The sequence below is a fragment of the Dipodomys ordii genome, unplaced genomic scaffold, assembly GCF_000151885.1.
Source record: "Dipodomys ordii isolate 6190 unplaced genomic scaffold, Dord_2.0 Scaffold50, whole genome shotgun sequence".
NCBI classification, from domain to species: domain Eukaryota; kingdom Metazoa; phylum Chordata; class Mammalia; order Rodentia; family Heteromyidae; genus Dipodomys; species Dipodomys ordii.
This window is the reverse complement of record NW_012267266.1, coordinates 2,924,477-2,943,275: the sequence shown is the minus strand read 5'-3', so window position 1 is coordinate 2,943,275 and position 18,799 is coordinate 2,924,477. Positions and strand designations below refer to the sequence as shown.

Genomic DNA, 18,799 nt, shown 5'->3' with positions numbered 1-18,799 from the left:
AAACCCAGGGCCTCGAGCATGCAAGGCAAGCGCTCTACCACTGAGCCACCTTCCCAGCCCCTGAACCGCTGATTTTGAACCGAGATCTTCAGATCTCAGCCTCCTGAGTAGCTAGGATTGCAGGTGTGAGCCACTGGCGCCCCGCTTGGTAGGCTTCTAACTCCCACTTCTCATAACCATTCTGAAGTTCTTTTTTCTTCTTGTGATGTGAAGCCCAGATACAACTACATCACTTTCCTGCTTCTTGAACCCTCCTCATTCCTTATCTTTGTGAAGGAATGCTATGTCTGCCTCTGGATTGGTAGCCCCTTCTCTACCAAACAATTTTTTACAAAAGATTTCCTAGCCGGGAGCTGGTGGCTCATGGTTGTAATCCCAGCTACTCAGGAGGCTGAGATCTGAGGATCATGTTTCATCTGAGGATACGGTTCAAAGTCAGCCTGGGCAGGAAAGTCCGTGGAATTCTTATTTCCAAATAAACCACTCAGAAAACTGCAAGTGGTGCTGTGGCTCAAGTTGTAGAGCACTAGCCTTGATCTGAAGAGCTCAGGGACAGTGCTCAGGCCCAGAGTTCAAGCCCCACAACCAACCAAAAGAAAAAAAAAGATTTCATGATTCATCTGATGTCATCAACTCAGTTTCTAGGTGTTTTTTTTTTTAAATTGTGTTTCTGTATGTGTGTGGGGGTGGGGGGAGAGGGATAGAGAGAGAGAGAGAGAGAGAAAGAGTGAGAGTGAGATCCAGCCTTATGCCTATTAAGCATAGTGAGTACATTCTCAGCCTCCAAGGCTTTTTCCTTCCCAAGTATTCTGTCAGTCTGGGACTTTTTTTTTCTCCAGTCCTGGGGCTTGAACTCAGGGCCTGGGCACTGTCTCTGAACTTTTTTGCTCAAGACTAGCACCCTACCACTTGAGCCACAGCACTACTTTGGGCTTTTTCTGTTTATGTGGTACTGAGAAACAGAACCCAGGGCTTCATGAATGCTAGGCAAGCATTCTACCATCTAAACCACATTCCCAGCCAGTCTGTGACTTCTTATTTGTTAGTAGTGGGGCTTGAACTTGGGGTCTGGGTGTTGTGTCCCTGAGCAATTTTGCTCCAGGTTAACACTCTACCATTTTGAGCCACAGCACCAGCAGTTTTCTGGTGGTCATGGATTTATCCTCTTTTCTTTAGCTTTTCCTACTCTTGTCAAGAAGGAGAAACCAAGGAGGTCTGGTCCTCTGGTCACCACCTCAAGTCTTGCCGAGCTGTGGTCTTCTCTGAAGATGGACAGAGTAAGCATTTGAGAAGGCCTTGAAATGTGGGTGGGAAGGAAGCCTTGGACGAAGCCATGGACAGTCCCATGACTTGGGTACCTTTTCTCCCAGAACTTGTTACTGTTTCCAAGGACAAAGCCATCCATTTTCTAAATGTGGAGGAGGGCCGACTAGAAAGACGAATTTCCAAGGCTCATGGGTAAGGAGATTCAATTGTGTATATGTGCATGAGGGTGAGGAGTCAGGACCTGGAGACTCCTATTAGAGAGCAAAGGTGCTTCAATAAGTTCTTCATCTGTGTCTCCAGCGCCCCCATCAACAGTCTGCTACTAGTGGATGAGAATGTTCTGGCCACAGGGGATGACACAGGTGGTATCCGCCTCTGGGACCAACGGAAGGAGGGACACTTAATGGACATGCGACAGCATGAAGAGTACATTGCTGATATGGTTCTGGACCCAGCCAAAAAGCTGCTGCTGACAGCCAGGTAAATCTCAAACCTGCCACTTTCCCTCCCCTTCTTCCCTTAGTCAAAGAGAACTTCTCCCTAAGCCTTTGCTCTGCTCTGCAGTGGAGATGGTTGCCTTGGTGTCTTCAACATCAAACGACGCCGGTTTGAGCTACTCTCAGAGCCTCAATCAGGAGATCTGACATCTGTCACCCTCATGAAAGTACATCTGGGTATGATGGGATGGGATGTACCCCTAAAGAGTTTGGTCTAAGTTGGCTCTACAGACATGCTTTTTCCTGTTCCCTGCAGTGTGGTAAGAAGGTAGCCTGTGGCTCTAGTGAAGGTACCATCTACCTCTTCAACTGGAATGGTTTTGGGGCCACAAGTGACCGCTTTGCTTTGAGAGCTGAGTCCATTGACTGCATGATTCCAGTGACAGAGAGTCTACTGTGCACTGGCTCTACTGATGGAATCATCAGGTGAGTGAAGCCCAGACAGCCTTTGGGTCACCAGAGGGGCAAGTCCAACCAGTCAGTAACCAACCATTTCTCCTGTGCAGGGCTGTGAACATCTTGCCTAACCGAGTGGTGGGCACTGTGGGACAACATGCTGGGGAGCCTGTGGAGGAGCTAGCCCTCTCTCACTGTGGCCGCTTCCTGGCCAGTAGTGGCCACGACCAGCGCCTCAAGTTTTGGGACATGGCCCAGCTGCGAGAGGTGGTAGTAGATGACTACCGTCGACGCAAGAAAAAGGGAGGGCCTCTGCGTGCCCTGAGCAGTAAGGCCTGGAGCACTGATGACTTCTTCGAAGGACTAAGAGAAGAGGAAGAGGGTTCCAAAGCTCCAGAGGAAGAGGAGAGTGAGGATGACAGTGACTGAGGACACGAGTAGAAAACCTCAGGACAACTCTTCACTGGACAAGTCTTGCTTCCTGGTGTTGATCCCGAGAAGACTTGAATTACTTTTTTTGGTGCTGGGAATTGATGCTTTGAGCATGCTCAACCTGCACCCAAGATAATGTTGTGCCTTTTAAGAAGTTAAAACGTGTGGGATACTGGAGTGGGGAAGCAATTGTTCTGTAACAGATGCACACTCTACCCATATAAAACCGTCAACTCTGAGAAGACAGCACAGAAACATGTTTACTAACCAGGGGTTTAATTATAAATACAGATAACAACATAGAAAAACTCAAGCCATATTAACTAAAACCATAATGACAAGCAGTAGAGACCAAGGACTTGGCTAGTTTCTCACATAAAAACAGAAAGATTCATTATAAGCATGTCACATAGGAAATGGCCAAGGAAGCGCACAGGGTAAAGACAAACCTTGCAACTTAAGCTAAACCTGAGCAGCTGCCAGGTATGGGGCTATGTTCCAGTGAGGAGGATGCGATGCAGGGCCCATGTCCCTCCCCATTTTGGGATCAGAAGTGGTTGCCCAGGCCTGCTGGGCTGGGTGTTGACATAGGCTCTTGCCTACCCATTTAGGCTGCCTGTGGAGGGGAGAGAAGGATGTTACTGCTTCAATATAGTACCCGCCTCAGCCCCACCAGACCACAAGAAGCTGGCCTCAGACTCACTCAGTGCTTCTAGCAGCTGTGTAGAAACAGCATCCTTGGCCACTTCATGACCATCCTGCCCATCTGGAGTCAGCACAACCCAGATGAGGCCACTGAAAGGCACTGGATGCCCAGGGATCACTACTTGGTACCAGAAGCGATGCCAGCCAGCAGGTCCTGTGTCCAAACACTTGGTGAGGAACACTGGGCTGCCTAGCTTCATTCGTTGGCACAGCATCTGCAGGGCGGCTCGAGGCCCTTGGGACCCCAGCTTGTTCTTAGCCAGGGCCAGCTGACTACTATTTGGCTGTAGGCGCTGCAGGGAGGGACTCATGAGCTGGGGACGCAGTAGCTGCTTCAGGTCTGGCTTGAGCCACTCCACAGTCACTGGTTCTCCACAGAGGCGTGACTGCCCTGAATGAAAAGGTGAGAGCAAGACCTTTAGGCCTCTCATTTCCCGGTGGTAAAGCCCAGTTAACTTCTCAGGCTTCACTGGTCTTTATTTGTAAACAGGATGTGACAACTGCCACTTTATAAAGTTTCTTTGGAGGAGCTGCTGGAGAAGGCAGGCTTTACCTATCTGATAACCATCACAACAGCTAACCTTGCCAGCCAGGACTACCTCTGTGTCAGGAAATATGTTAAGTAACCATTGTCAATTCTCACAGCAGTCTGAAAAAACAAGTTCTGTAGTAAACAAAGGCAGGCTCAGCTGAATTCCCTAGGGCAAGTCTTTTTCATTGGAATGTTTAGGATTAAGAGATAATGCCTGCCTTAGAAGTGTTAAATTTGGGTATACTATAGCACCGCTGGAAATAAAAGTGAACTCACACTTGCCTGAGGTTTTTCTTGGGGGGACTTTTAACTGCTTTACACTGACCTGACGGTATCCAGTACGCTTCAAACCAGACTCCCTCTCCCCGCCCCCCCCCCCCACACCCCACCTTCCCCCTACCTTCCACTAAGGCCTTTTTGGCCATGGCGGCTGCGCGATGGGAACTGAACTTGAGCAGCGCAATTTGAGTTGCTGTCGACCCGGGACTGGGCAGCAGCAGTGCTTCCTGGAGGCCGGGGCCCAGCGGCTGCAGTGCCAGCAGCAGCGCGCGGCGGGTCACACTCGACGGCAGCCCATCCACGCTCAGCTCGCACTTCTCCGTGCTGCGGCACACCAGCAGCGGGCAGGAGGGCCGCAGGAGGTGGTTATGCAGCGTGGCGATGGCGGCCTGGGCACCGCGCCGCGAGCTGTAGCGCGCGTAGGCGAAGCCGCGATTGAGGCCGCTGAAGGTCATCATGAGACGGAACTCGTAGAGGCGGCCCACGCGCTGGAACAGCGGGATCAGCTGGTGCTCATACACATCCTGGGGCAGCCTTCCGATAAATACCTCGGACCCTGCCGGCGGCGGGCTGCCCACCCAGCCTGGGGAAAGAGGGTGCGGAAGGACACGGTCACTCACGGGATGGTTTCATGACCTGAGCTCAAGGACTCAGAGACGGTCGGTGTCCGTCTAGGAAATGGGAATGCCCGTTCTGCGCCCGAGCTATTGGTGTAATTGGCCCTGCCGCACAGTAGATGCACCAAGACGGGCTCCCCTCCTCCAAACGGGGCCAAAGGCTCGGCCCCTCCCGACCAAAAGGGTGCCGGCTCCGCCGTCGAGCGACAGGTGTTAGGGGCAGAGGCTACCGTACCTGGAGGTGGCCCGCCATACTTCCTCTGCCCGTTCACCTGCACCAGGCGGATGCCCGTCTCCCTGACCCACGCCTCCAGGGCCGCCTTGTTTTCTGGATTCACCCTCTCACACCATTGCTATAAGGGAAAAAAGCAGGATGGAGTGGGGGGAGGGCTTGCGGAGCTGCCCCCCCACACACACCTTGCCTGTGGTGCTGGGGCCACTGTATCTACCACCCCGGCTCAGGCTGCGCTTGAAAACCCCCAGCACCCCCAAGCCCCAGCTCCGTACCTCACACTCGCGTTTGGACTGCATGGCGGTACTGCAGGGCCGACCCCGTACCTTATTTATGACTTCCTTCCCCCAGATCGCCTCTGGAAGTTTCCCTACCCTCCACCCCCACAAGCTCTCATTGGCTCTGTGCGCGACCCCGCCTCCCGAGGGTGGAGGTATCCACCGCACGTGCGCGGTGGGCTCTCAGACCCTCGGGTGGAAAGATAAAAACCCTTGCTGGCCAGTCAGTCAGGGAAAAGCCCTATTCCTGAAGAGTGGTTCGGACAGGGTGCGCGCTCCCGACGAGATATTCCCGATGCGCCTTTCACCCTAGAAAAGACGCCTTTCACCCTAGAAAAGACGGGTGGGCCGTTCTGTGTCTTTTTTCCACCGCTTATGTGGTCTAAATGAGTGCCCCAGGTTCTAGTGAGGAAAAGAGAGCTAGGCATCAGTGAGTGACACAGACAAGAACCAATGGTTGAGTGTTTTTATTGGACCTTTGGTGATAGGTTGTGGGTAGTCATCTGCTCCAACTGGTGTGGGGTCTTCTTGCATTTGAGGCCACCTCAGGTCCATTCCAGAAGTTTAGGAGGCAGTGACTGGGTCTTCTATAGAAAGTGGTAATATAGTTGTAAACGTATAGGCATAGTCCTGGCCATTTTTTTTTTTTTTGCCAGTGATTACCAATAAAATAATCATAACAGAAACAAATTAGATTTTGTTCTGAAAACTCTTCAAATGTTCTGCTGAAACCTGAAGTGTGCCAAGCTTTGAAGTACATATGTAGTTCTGTTTTGGTTTTAAATATTGCCAAGTCCAGCTTCCTACATCACTCAATTCAGCAGATGCAAGGGGTCTTGTTTGTTCTCCTTCTGATCTCTTCCACAAGGTCTTCTCTTCTGACATCCACCTGGTCAGGATGGGAGAAGAAGATATGAGCATGAGCATCTTCCACTCCACTGCTTCCTGAATGATTATATTTTTTTAGGCATCATGTTTGGCTCAGATGGTAACAGGAACCCAATTAGATACTCCAGAAAAGGCAGTGCCTCTTGGAGAAGCCAGAAAGACAGATATCTTTTTTTTTTTTTTTTTGGGTACGGTCCTGGGGCCTGAACTCTGGGCCTGGGCGCTGTCCCTCAGCTCTTCAGCTCAAAGCTAGCGCTCTACCACTTGAGCCACACCACCACTTCCAGTTTTCTAGTGGTTTATTGGAGATAAGAGTCTCATAGATTTTCCTGCCTGGGCTGGCTTTGAACTGAGATCCTCAGATTTCAGCCTTCTGAGTAGCTAGGATTACAGGCATGAGTCACTAGTGCCTGGCCAAGATTAAAGATTTTAACTACCACAGTTAACAGGTTAAGCCTTAGGTTCTTTTTTTTTTTTGGGTCCGGTTGTGGGGCCTGAACTCTGGGCCTGGGCGCTGTCCCTCAGCTCTTCAGCTCAAAGCTAGTGCTCTACCACTTGAACCACAGCACCACTTCTGGCCTTTTCTGTTTATGTGGTACTGAGGAATTGAACCTAGGGCTTCATGCATGCTAGGCAAGCACTCTACTACTAAAGCCACATTCCCAGACCCACTATTAAAGTCCCCCCCCCCCACCATCCTGGGGCTTGAACTCAGGGCCTGGGTGCTTCAGCTCAAGGGGAGCGCTCTACCACTTGAGCCACACCACCACTTCCAGTTTTCTAGTGGTTTATTGGAGATAAGAGTCTCATAGATTTTCCTGCCTGGGCTGGCTTTGAACTGAGATCCTCAGATTTCAGCCTTCTGAGTAGCTAGGATTACAGGCATGAGTCACTAGTGCCTGGCCAAGATTAAAGATTTTAACTACCACAGTTAACAGGTTAAGCCTTAGGTTCTTTTTTTTTTTTTGGGTCCGGTTGTGGGGCCTGAACTCTGGGCCTGAGTGTTGTCCCTCAGCTCTTCAGCTCAAGGCTAGTGCTCTACCACTTGAGCCACAGCACCACTTCTGGCTTTTTTCTTTTTGCTTATGTGGTGCTGAGGACTCGAACCCAGGGCCTCATTCATGCACGGCAAGCGCTCTACCACTGAGCCACCTTCCCAGCCCCCTTAGGTTCTTTTTTCTGGTTGTGGGGCTTGAACTCAGGGCCTGGGAGCTGTTCTAGAGCTTTTTTGTGCAAGACTAGAATTCTACCACTTTGAGCCACAGCACCATTTCCTGTTTTCTACTAGTTAATTAGAGATAAGCCTCCTGAGTGGCTAGTATTACAAGTGTGAGCAAGCCTTACGTTCTTTAAAAGTTGGTACTGTATGAATGCTAGGCTTTTGCTCAGGTCTCAAATGGGCATAGACTTCTTGCTTGAATCCTTACCTCTTCTCTGCTAGCCACCGAACGGAGCTTGATGACCCCATCCTTGAGCTCCTGCTCACCGATGATGGCCACTAGTGGGATACCTGTTTCCTCACAGTACTGCAACTGGTTCAGTAACTTTGGGTTCTTCTTGTAGAGCAGTTCAGCCTGCAAGAGACCAGGGCAGAACATGAGAGCTGTCCTCTGCTATCCTCAGGGACAACTTCCTGGGGGCCCAAGCTGGCATCTTGCTCTTACATCCAGTCCAAGAAGTAATGTCACTTCTAAGGGTGAATTTTATTTCATTTATTTTATTTAGATACCATGGGTGAATTTTATTTAGTTTGTGCCTATAACTCTCAAGTTTGCTGCCTCCTGTACCTTGATTCCAGCATCCCACAGCTCTGAGATAAGTTTCAGTCTCTCCTCCAGCAGCTTCTTTTGCGCAGATGCAACAAGCACCTGTGTCTCTGTGGTTCGTACTTTCTCTTCTAAAGCCTGGGGAAGGGGCAGATAAGTCAGAGACACTTCCAAGTAGCGTATAGGGCAGACTCTTAGTAAGGATTCTGAGACTAGGCTCGACTCAGTGTGTGCAACCAGGGAAGTGCAACAGTGTTCTCTTTTAGCACCTGGGGTTAAGGTAGCTCTTAGAAAACATGAAATTAACTGACTTGTATATGTGACTGTGAGAAGGGCAGAGGTAACTTCAAGCTCATCTCAAACAATCTGATTAAGAATCTGTAAGAGCCGGGCGCTGGTGGCTCACACCTCTAATCCTAGCTACTAAGGAGGCTGAGATCTGAGGATTGTGGTTCAAAGGCAGCCCGGGAAGGAAAGTGGTGAGACTCTTATCTCCAATAAAAACCACTAGAAAACCAGAAGTGGCACTGTGGCTCAAGTGATAGAGTGCTTGCCTTGAGCTGAAGAGCACAGGGACAGTGCCCAGGCCCAGAGTTCAAGCCCTACAACCAACCAAAAAAAACAAAACAAAAAACAAGAAAGAAATGAAAAGCAGCATCAATAAGAAAGGCCTGAGCCCTCTGGAGCTTCCTTGGTATTATTCTAGGTGCTACAAAGTTGAAATAAACACTTGAGTAATCCCAGGACCTGGGTTTCCTACTGACAGAGAGCATTACAGAGTGGTAAGGAGGAAGATTTAAGGATATTTACTTTCTGGTTTCACAGTGTGACTCTGCCATTACAAGTTCCATGTCTTTGAGCAAAGTTTTTTTTCAATTTTTTATTACTTAAGTACTTTAGCATCCTCACCTAAAAACATGTAAATTTTAGAACCTTATGAGCTAATGCATGAAAAGCAGAAAACACAGTGCCTACCACATGGCAGTAGCATGGTAAGTATTTTGTCATGAGGAAGATCTGGGTCTTGGATACGCCAGCATAGATTCCTGATAGCTCCAAGATGTCACTCCTAGGACCTACCTCCAGTCTTTGTTCCACAATGGAGAAGATGCGCTCCACTCCAATACTGACTCCCACACATGGTACCTTGCGCCCTTTAGGGTCAAACATGCCCACTAGTCCATCATAGCGCCCTCCAGCAGCCACACTGCCCACACCCAGGGGCTCGTCCCCTGCCTGGGCTGGGGTCTGTAGCAGCACAGCCTCATAGATCACCCCCGTATAATAGTCTAGCCCTCGAGCAAGGCTCAGGTCAAAGGAGATCTGTGGAGAAAAGGACATGATCACTACTAGATTGGGATCTTAGATCCAAAGTCCCTAAGGTCAGACAAGGCTCCCATTTGGACTCACCTTGTCATCAATGCCAAACAGAGTCAGGTACTCAAACAGCAGCTTCAGGTCTCCCAGGCCCTCTAAGGCCTGCTTGTTTTGAGATAGTTTAGGATCTTGGAGCAGCTCCTCCACTAGGGACACCCCACCTAGGGAGACAGATTGGCTTATCTTTTTGTCTAAACTGCAAGTACATGTGCACATGAATACACACATACACAGATTCAATTTTAGAGGGAGGGCAGTGCATGGCTACTGAGGAGGCGGGGTTCTGTTCCTCACCATGCTGCTGAACATAGTCTCCGATGCGGTCAGCCACCTCAGGTGCAAGTCCCTTCTCTCCCACCATCTCATTCTTCACTTCCTCCCAGGATACCTAGGCAGACACTAGTCAGGGACTTTTGAGCAGCTTCCCTACCACAGAGCAGAGGTGGTCCCTTCTTGGGGAACAGTCTTAGAAGCAGAAGCTGCCTTTCAACCTACGTGCTGGAGCTAATCTTCCTTTAGTGGGCATAGAGGTAAGCATTAATGCTCGTTTTCCATTGCTCAAGGAGGGGTGGGTTCTGGGAAAAAAAATCAGGCATTTGGGTCATTACCTTATCCAGCTTGTCTACTGAGGAACAGATGGTACGGAACTTGCTATCTGGAACACCACAGACGGCAAACATCCCATCTAATATGCGCCGGTCATTTACCTGTAGGGACCCAAGGCATATCTCTTTAATAGCCTCCACAGTCTTGGTTCCTTGGGCTATTGGTTCCTTTTAATAGGACTTTCTCCTACGAGAAGCCAGGTCCTGCCTTGCCCTCCCAACCCCATTTAGCTCTGACCTTGACCAGGAAGTTGCCTATCTGAAGTGAACTCAGGATTTCACACATGATTTTCAGGCATTCTGCATCAGGGATCATAGGGTCAAATTGTCCAGCAATGTCAAAATCCTGCAGGGAGAGGGGTAGACAGAGGACCTCAAGAGTTGAACTATATTAAAGAGGAATTTCTGGGAGTTCTGCTTTGAAGAGATCTGCTTTCTGTCTGTTTGCACTGAAGCACATGAAGGACTTCCCCACTTCATTCTCTATGTCCGATAATCAGCTCAGAGGAAAAGCGCAGCATTTTTGAGCTTCCCACCAGTCCTGGTATCCTTTCCATATATGGGATTCTATGTCCTTCATTATCTACTTTATCATTATCTCCTTCCTTAATTCCTCCAACTTCTTCCTTTGATATTCTTTCCCATCCACTAGAAGTCCTGCCATCATTTGTGATGATTTGATATCTCACGTGGAAATTTCTCATTGATCTTCTGCAGTGATCCTACCACTATAGTTTCATATAAAAGGCACTGAACCTAGCTGGGTGCCAGTGACTCAAGCCTGTAATCCTAGCTTCTCAGGAGGCTGAGATCTGAGGACCGCAGTTCAAAGCCAGCCTGGGCAGGAAGGTCTGTGAGACTCTTCTCTCCAATAAACCACTTAGAAAACCAGAAATGGCACTGTGGCTCAAGTGGTATAATGCTAGCCTTGAGCTGAAGAGTACACAGACAGTGCCCAGGCCCAGAGTTCTACCCCTACAATCTCTTTATCTTTTGAATACTTAAAATGGGGAACATTTCCTCTTCATTATGAAATCTACATAAAAATATCAAAATGCAAGTGCTTTATCTGGGGACATCCACTTTACTCAGGATACCACAGTACTTAACGATGTATTGATTTCCTGGGCACTGATGGCTCACACCTGTAATCCTAGCTACTCAGGAGGCTGAGATCTGAGGATTGTAGTTAGGAACCAGCCTGAGCAGGAAAGTCCCTGAGACTCTGATCTCCAATAAACCACCAGAAAACTGGAAGTGGCGCTGTGGCTCAAGTGGTTGAGTGCTAGCCTTGAGCTGAAGAGCTCAGGGACAGCGCCCAGGCCTAGAATTCAAGCACCTTGACCAACAAAAAACAAACAGATTGTTGAGAGACTGACTTGAGAGAGGATCTGAATTACCCATCCTGCCCGTTTTTTCAACACTCACACATTGGTAGAATTCCCGGTATCGGCCTCGGGTCATGGCTGGGTTATCCCGCCGATATACTTTTGCTATATGGTAGCGTTTAATGTTGGTCAGTTTATTCATTGCCAAATACCGAGCAAAAGGAACCTGATGACAGAGAGTTAAGGAGAACACCTTTCCTATTGCTGTTTGGAAATTATCATCACCTACAGAAGCTGTGGTCTAACCCCTCCCTGTCTGGGAAAAGCCACTGCCCGTAAGATTAACAGCATTTCTGAAGGTACAGAAAGAATCAACTGTGCTACTACAGTTGAAGCCTCAGAAAAGACCAAGGTTAGCCAGGCGCCCGTGGCTCGTGTCAGTAATCCTAGCTACTTGGGAAGCTGAGATCTGGTTCAAAGCCGGCTGGGGCAGGAAAGTCTGTGAGACGCTTATCTCCAATTAACTACCAGAAAACTGGAAGTGGCACTGTGGCTCAAGTGGTAGAATACTAGCCTTGAGCTTAAGAGCTGAGGGACAGCGCCCAGGACCAGAGTTCAAGCCCATAACTGACCAAAAAACAAAACAAAAAACAAACAAGGCTCTGTAGGTTAGGGGCTTGGCTCAGGGGGTAGGGTGCCAGCCAGTGAGCATAAAGCATCAGATACCAAGTTGGCATCTTTGTCTGACAGCCTGGCCCGCCCCCCCCCCCCACCTCCAAAAAAAAGATCAAGGCTCCTTCCTATTTGGTAGTATCTCCCTTGGGCAGATTGACACAGAGCAGGAAATGGGCCCCATAGGGAATCCCTAAGCAGATGACTGAGTCTCTGTAGCTTACAAGCAAAGGAAATGTAATTTTGGTTAAGTAAAATGAACTTTGCCCATGGACCTAGGCAAGGGAAAGCTATTCTAGAACCAGGGGATTGTGAAACTGGGAACTGAAGGTAAGGTAAGGTCTCACCCAGCATTCAGATTTCTTCTTCTTCTTTTTTTTTTTTTTTTAGCATTCAGATTTCTAAGGCTACACTCTGCTTGGCCAACGTCTCATCCTACTTCACAGCAGAAAGAATTCACTAGTTGCCAAAGGCTTTATGTTTAATCTTACCTAGGTCTGTCTATCCCTAAATGTAAGGCTTAGAAGTAGCCCCAGCTCTGTAAGGGCCAAGAGCTGAAGGTTAGAAAGATACAGTGAGATCATAACGAAGGGACAGCAGCTCCCCTCCCTGGTCCTTCAGGTCATAAATAAGCTTCGAATCTTCTCCATATTTTCCAGTCAGTGTTTCCTAGAGAGAGCATAATGAACTGTGATGACAATAAACGTAACTTTTTTTTGTGGTGCTAAGGCTAGACCTAGGCAAACACTCTCTACTGAACTACATCCTCATCTACTAAAAGAACATTATGAAAAAACTACTATCCTAACATTCCTAATTTCAACTTGTCTATATTCCTTCTTTTTATCCCAATGCTTACATGCTTGATATAGTTATAATAAAAAATAAACATTGTTGATTTTTGGCTAATATACATTTTATAAGAGCTAACATTGCTTTTTAAAAATTTATTTTATCTTAGAGGTGATGTATAGAGCAATTAGTTACATATTGCTTTTTAAAGATGTATACTCTTTAGTAAGAAGCTCTGTGCTTATTTTCTCACTAATGTTATCCTGTGAGATGGCTAGGTTATTCCAATTTAAAAACAAAATTTCTGGGCTGGGAAGGTGGCTCAGTGGTAGAGTGCATGATTCCTTAGCACCACATAAGCAGAAAAAGCCGAAGTGGTGCTGTGGCTCAAGTGGTAGAGTGCTAGCTTTGAGCTAAAGAGCTAAGGGACAGCGAGCGCCCAGGCCCAGAATTCAGGCCTCACAACTGACCCCCCCCCCCAAAAAAAATAACAATTTAAGAAATGTTAATTTTTTCTTGAGAATAAGATTCTGGGAGTGTATTACAGACCAGTGGTTGTTTTTTTGTTTTTTAAACATCTGTAATCTGAACAACATTAAAAGCCAAAACAGAATGTCTTAATAGTATTACAGTAGTTTGTGCCCTCACATGTTTTCAACAGATAACAGATTTCATTTATCACACTGATAGATTTTAAGTGTCTGAACATTCCCAGTATGCAAATCTGTTCTGATTTGTACATTCTTAGTGTAAGATTGGAAACATTTGTACACTGGTTGGACTGAACTGTTTGTATCTTGCCCTCCACCCCATTCCTATGTTGAAGTTCTAACTCTAGTAATCTCATACTCTCTTATTATCTATTTTGGTTTCCTATACTCATTCTTCAATCATGTAGCTTCCTCTTACCCATCTCTCACCTTTAGTTCAAACACAGGTGTATCAATCACTTCTGCACCATGGCGTTTGAAGCAGCGGATGATTACATCAAACACTTTCTCCCGAACTGCCATATGCTTGGGACTGTAGTCTCTTGTGCCCTTGGAGTCAAAATTAACCAAAAAACCAAGGAAGAGATGTAAACTAGACAATAATAAGTTCTGAAAACATATAACTGTGTTTTCACCAATAGGGAAAGCAAATCCTATGTCAAACATAGATTTTCTTACAGGCCACTGAATAGTAAAATCAATACAAACCATTCCTTATTGATTTCTATACTCACTTCCCTTTTAAATCACATTCTCTTTTAGGTTTGATTCTTAGAATATTTTTCTTAAAACATTTTTTTTCCCTAAGCAGCTTTTTGACAACTCTGGGAATAAGAGTATTTCTGCCTAACAGAAGAGACCTGCCTGATGATAAGCATATAACCAAAACAAATTGGATCAATGAGTTGTACAGTGACTTTTCTTTCTTAGCATGCTTTTTTCTCATAGTATAAATTAATTATACAAAGGGACTTCATTATAATATTACATCCATGCAGATAATGTACTTTTGATCAAATTTACTCCTATTTCTCTTTCTCTTTCTCTTTTTTTTGTAGGTTACAGGGCTTGAACTCAGGGCCCAGATTAGACAGAAACATTGATAAAGGTGCTGAGGAAGGTGTTGAGAAGTCTTCAGTTTATGCCTCATAACAAATTTGTGGCAGAACAACTTTGTTCTTGTATGTCAGACCTTTTAGTCTTGGCTTTTACAATCTACTCTAAAGTCTTTGGTCTTAGGACCTCTTCACTCTTAATATAAATCCAAAATACATTATAGCTATCAATATTTTGCTACTAGAAATTAAAAATAAAAATCTAAAATAATATATTAGTGTATCCATCAAATATTAACACATATTTTAGGAAAGTATAAGCATTTTCTTTTTTTTTTTTCTGGTCGGTCATGGGGCTTGAACTCTGGGCCTGGGTGCTGTCCCCCAGCTCTTCAGCTCAAGGCAAGTGCTCTACCACTTGAGCCACAGCACCACTTCCTGTTTTCTGAGGGTTTTATTGGAGCTAAGAATCTCAGGGACAGAAAGTCTGTGAGACTCTTAGCTCCAATAAACCACCAGAAAACCGGAAGTGGCACTGTGGCTAAAGCGGTAGAGCGCTTGCCTTGAGGTGAAGAGCTGAGGGACAGTGTTCAGGCCCAGAGTTCAAGCCCCAAGACTGACAAAAAAAAAAAAAAATTCACAGACTTTCCCACCCTGGCTGGCTTTGAATCGAGATCCTCAGATCTCAACCTCCTGAGTAGCTAGGATTACAGGTGTGAGCCACCGGCACCTGGCAAATATAACCATTTTCAAAAAAACCTGAATAATGGTATTGATGACATCTTTGCAGATCTTTAATATCTGCCTTAATAAAAGACAGATGATTTCCCCCCCTCCCCCAGTCTTGGGGCTTGACCTCAGAGCCTGGGCACTGTTCCTAAGCTTCTTTTGCTCAAGGCTAGCACTCTACCACTTGAGCTACAGTGTCATTTCCAGCTTTTTCTGTGTATGTGGTACTAAGGAATCAAACCCAGGGCCTCATGAATTCTAGGCAAGCACCTTATCACTAAGCCACATTCCCAGCCCCAGATGATTCTTCTATGTGCTTCTTGTATTCAATATCTGTTTTAGAAGTAAATGAAGTATATCTAAACTGACATAGATGTGTACTAGTAAAAGGAGGAGTACTTCAATGAACTTTCAGTGAATTGTGAATATTCTTTTTTTTTGATACACCTAACCTCCACAGAAGTTTCACTTTCTTTTTTCTTTTCTTTTTCTTTTATTGTGAAAATACTGTACAGAGGGGTTACAATTACATGGGCAAGATAATGAGTACATTTCTTATCAAGCATTGTAGCATCCTCCTTTGTTTCCCCTTCCTATCCTCCCCCCCCATCCCCCAGTTTCACTTTCTTAAAGACTGGTTGGTTGTTTTTTTTTTTTTTTTTTTTTTGCTGGCTCTAGGGTCTGTGGGCCCAAGTCCTTGAGTTGTGTTTTTTTTTTTTTTTTTGCACAAGGCCAAAATCACTTGTGCTTAATGTATACATCCCATATAATAGTATTTCCAGCCCCAGCAGGAAAGTCTATGAGACTTTTTTTCAGCCACAGAACTTGAACTCAGGGCCTGGGCACTGTTCCTGAGCTCTTTTGCTCAAGACTAGCACTTTATCACTTTGAGCCACAGCTCCACTTCCAGTTTTCTGGTGGTTAACTGGAAATAGCTAAGAGTCTCACAGACTTTCCTGCCTGAGCTGGCTTTGAACTGCTATCTTCAGATCTCAGCCTGAATAACTAGGATTTCAGGGGTAAGCCACCAATGTCTGGCTCTATGAGACTCTTATCTCCAATTAGCCACTTAAAAACTAGAAGTGGAATTGTGGATCTAAGTGGTTATCTTATGTTAATATAGTATGTTATCCAAGTGAGTTATCTTATGTTAATATATTTCTTTTTTCTTTTTTTGTTGGTCCTGGGGCTTGAACTCTGGTTCTGGGTGCTATCCTTGAGCTCTTCAGCTCAAGGCTACTGCTTCATCACTTGAGCTACAGCACCACTTCCAGTTTTCTGGTGGCTCATTGGAGATAAGAGTCTCACAGATTTATCTGCTAGGGATCTCAGCCTCCTGAATAGCTAGGATTACAGGCATGAGCCACTGGTGCTGGGCTGATGTTAATTTTTTTTTTTGGTTGGTAGTGTGGCTTGAACACTGGGCCTAGGGGCTGTCCCTAAGCTCTGCAGCTCATGGCGAGTGCTCTACCACTTGAGCCACAGCGCCACTTCTGGTTTTCTGGTGGTTTATTGAAGATAAGAGTCTCCCGGACTTTCCTGCCTGGGCTGGCTTTGAACAGTGATCCTCAGATCTCAGCCTCCCCAGTAGCTAGGATTATAGGTGTGAGCCACAAGACCCCAGCTCAAAGAAAAGTGTTTTTTAAAAGAAATTCTTTTTCTAAAAGAAATTCTTCCAGGGCTGGGAAGGTGGCTCAGTGGTAGAGCGCTTGCCTTGCATGCCTGAGGCCCTGGGTTCGATTCCTCAGCACTGCATAAGCAAAAAGAAAAAAGCCGGAAGTGGCGCTGTGGCTCAAATGGTAGAGTGCTAGCCTTGAGCTGAAGAGCTGAGGGACAGTACCCAGGCCCAGAGTTCAGGCCCCACAACCGGACCCAAAAAAAAAAAAAAGAAATTATTCCAGCTTTTATGACTTCTGCCGCTAGTCATGCTTAATAAAATACCAAGTTGTCTTGAATATGTTGAAGTATGATCACAAAAGGTATTTGTTTTTAAACTCTAAGACCTCCACTGACTGAACTTGATTTTTCTGTTGAGGCTATAACCTTCAATTATATTGAAAATTTAACAGACATCTAAATCAACAGCTAATTTTTAACATTGAATTGCAAATGCAACAGCACAATTTGAAAATACATTAAATGCTTAATTTGTTCAGACCTGATATTTTAATACAACAATGTTATCATTGCCATTATCAAGATGATAAACATTTCTATTATTTCCTACCACCCCCCCCAAAAAAAACAAAAAACAAAAGAAAGAAAAATGTGTTTTAGGTAGACACCAGTGGTTCATGCCTGTAATCCTTACTACTCAAAAGGCTGAGATCTGAGGACTGAACTTCAAAGCCAGCCCAGACAGGAAAATCTGTGAGACCCATATCCCCAATTAAGCACCAAAAAAGCCAGAAGTGACTGAAGTGGTAAGACTGGTACGTGTGTGCGTGAGCATGTGCGCACACACACACATACACACAAAGTCGTTGCAATAACAGAAATATGTATGAAAGACCACGGAAATCTATATGAAGGGATAAATACTTCTGTTTATAGAACCTCCAGAAAGTGACACCTAAAGTAAAATCTTAGAGATGAGTTAGGAAATTTCTTCCTTCATTCCACTCTACTTTCCTACTCTTTTGGGTTGTATATAGATCCTCCTCTAGTTCCTAGAGATTATCAAAGTACCATCATTCTTTCTTGTTTCAGGGTTTCCACATTCTATGGACCTGTTTTCCTTACACTCTTCCTCTGGCTACCTGTATCCATCTCAGAGGTTTATAGTGTACTACTTCTTAGTGAGGCTTTCTTAGACTCTAGCACTCACGTTTTTGAGCATCCATATCAATTTCTTTATATCACTAACCACAACTTACAATTGCTTAATCATGTGTGGGATTATCTGTCCTAAAGTTTTCTCTTTCAGTAGCATGGAAGATACATGAAGGCAGACTGCAGTGTCCAGCCTGGTATGATTAGAACTTTGTACTGTACTAGGGACGTAGTAGTAAGCAGTCAATGACAGCTTACTGAATGAAAGGAGTACAGAAGTAGGCTGGGCACCCAGGTGGCCTCCTTTCTGTCATCACTTTGCCATCCCAATATGACTCAAGTAGAGCTCAATCCAGCCCAGTAGCCAGAACAATGATCGTTTCCTCTGCAATATTTCAGCTCCTCCTCAATGACCTAGTTCAGGAAAGCAGATCAATCCACCCTTTTGAGTAGATTAGAAATTCTCTCAGATTCCCCTTATAGGAATAGTACTACCTTGGGTGTTTTGAGCACAAACTTTTGTTTGCTTTCATCAGGGCCCAGCTGTGCCTTCAGTTTCAGGAGTTTCGCCACCTCCTCCTCGATCTGTTGGGGAAAAGAATCAGTTCGGCTATTAGTCGTCCCTCTCCCTTTCACATCATTCATTCGATATTCCTCCCATATCAGGAACTGGGGCAGGTCTTTCGACTGGGGGCCAGCCATCCTTCTCTCAGGATCCGCCCTAGCTATCTCCCCATCCCAGCCCATCCTCCCTACGAGCCCAGTCCCGTCCTCCACAACGCTGTCCTCCAGCCAGACTACCTCGCTTTATGTCCTTCCCTTGTCTCCTGCGTCATACCTGATCAGCGCTGGCTTTCTGCTGCTTGAGGCTCCGCACGCGCTCTCCCTGAAGCCGCACCAGTTCCTCCAGCTCTGCACGATCTGCCATTCTGCCGGCCACCTGGAGCTAGCTGCCTGCCTTCCAAACCGGCTGGGGTGAACGCAGCCTGAGCCTGGATGACTTCCGGCTACAGAGACTCTGCTTTCCAGGCCTAGAGAGCCTCCGTGGAACTCAGAAACCACTTCCGGGTTAGGGAGCTTGGGATGTCCG

At 46.3% G+C, this 18,799-nt stretch overlaps 3 protein-coding genes across 3 annotated transcripts in view; 1 reads left to right on the top strand and 2 right to left on the bottom strand.

The window, feature by feature from the left end:
• The window catches only part of Wdr55 (WD repeat domain 55), a 5,539-nt gene extending 2,860 nt beyond the window's left edge, over positions 1–2,679 (top strand). Inside the window, exons 2-7 of the mRNA XM_013020473.1 lie at positions 1,177–1,277; positions 1,371–1,458; positions 1,567–1,746; positions 1,831–1,930; positions 2,020–2,189; positions 2,270–2,679. Of these exons, the coding sequence (XP_012875927.1) occupies positions 1,177–1,277; positions 1,371–1,458; positions 1,567–1,746; positions 1,831–1,930; positions 2,020–2,189; positions 2,270–2,588 (958 nt within the window). The 3' untranslated portion in view covers positions 2,589–2,679. The remainder of the gene's footprint in view (positions 1–1,176; positions 1,278–1,370; positions 1,459–1,566; positions 1,747–1,830; positions 1,931–2,019; positions 2,190–2,269) is intronic.
• A 543-nt stretch (positions 2,680–3,222) lies between these two features.
• On the bottom strand, positions 3,223–5,255 carry Dnd1 (DND microRNA-mediated repression inhibitor 1). Its single transcript, XM_013020474.1, has 4 exons — positions 5,232–5,255; positions 4,960–5,077; positions 4,229–4,690; positions 3,223–3,687 (listed from the first exon to the last, which is right to left on the bottom strand). The coding sequence occupies exons 1-4, from the start codon at positions 5,253–5,255 to the stop codon at positions 3,230–3,232; spliced, it is 1,062 nt and encodes a 353-aa protein (XP_012875928.1). The 3' UTR covers positions 3,223–3,229.
• A 440-nt stretch (positions 5,256–5,695) lies between these two features.
• Hars (histidyl-tRNA synthetase) lies at positions 5,696–18,776 on the bottom strand. Its single transcript, XM_013020444.1, has 13 exons — positions 18,548–18,776; positions 18,205–18,294; positions 13,583–13,702; positions 12,444–12,539; positions 11,299–11,424; positions 10,109–10,216; positions 9,874–9,972; positions 9,560–9,653; positions 9,299–9,426; positions 8,969–9,211; positions 7,910–8,026; positions 7,550–7,696; positions 5,696–6,123 (listed from the first exon to the last, which is right to left on the bottom strand). The coding sequence occupies exons 1-13, from the start codon at positions 18,635–18,637 to the stop codon at positions 6,052–6,054; spliced, it is 1,530 nt and encodes a 509-aa protein (XP_012875898.1). The 5' UTR covers positions 18,638–18,776; the 3' UTR covers positions 5,696–6,051.
• Between the last annotated feature and the right edge of the window lie 23 nt (positions 18,777–18,799).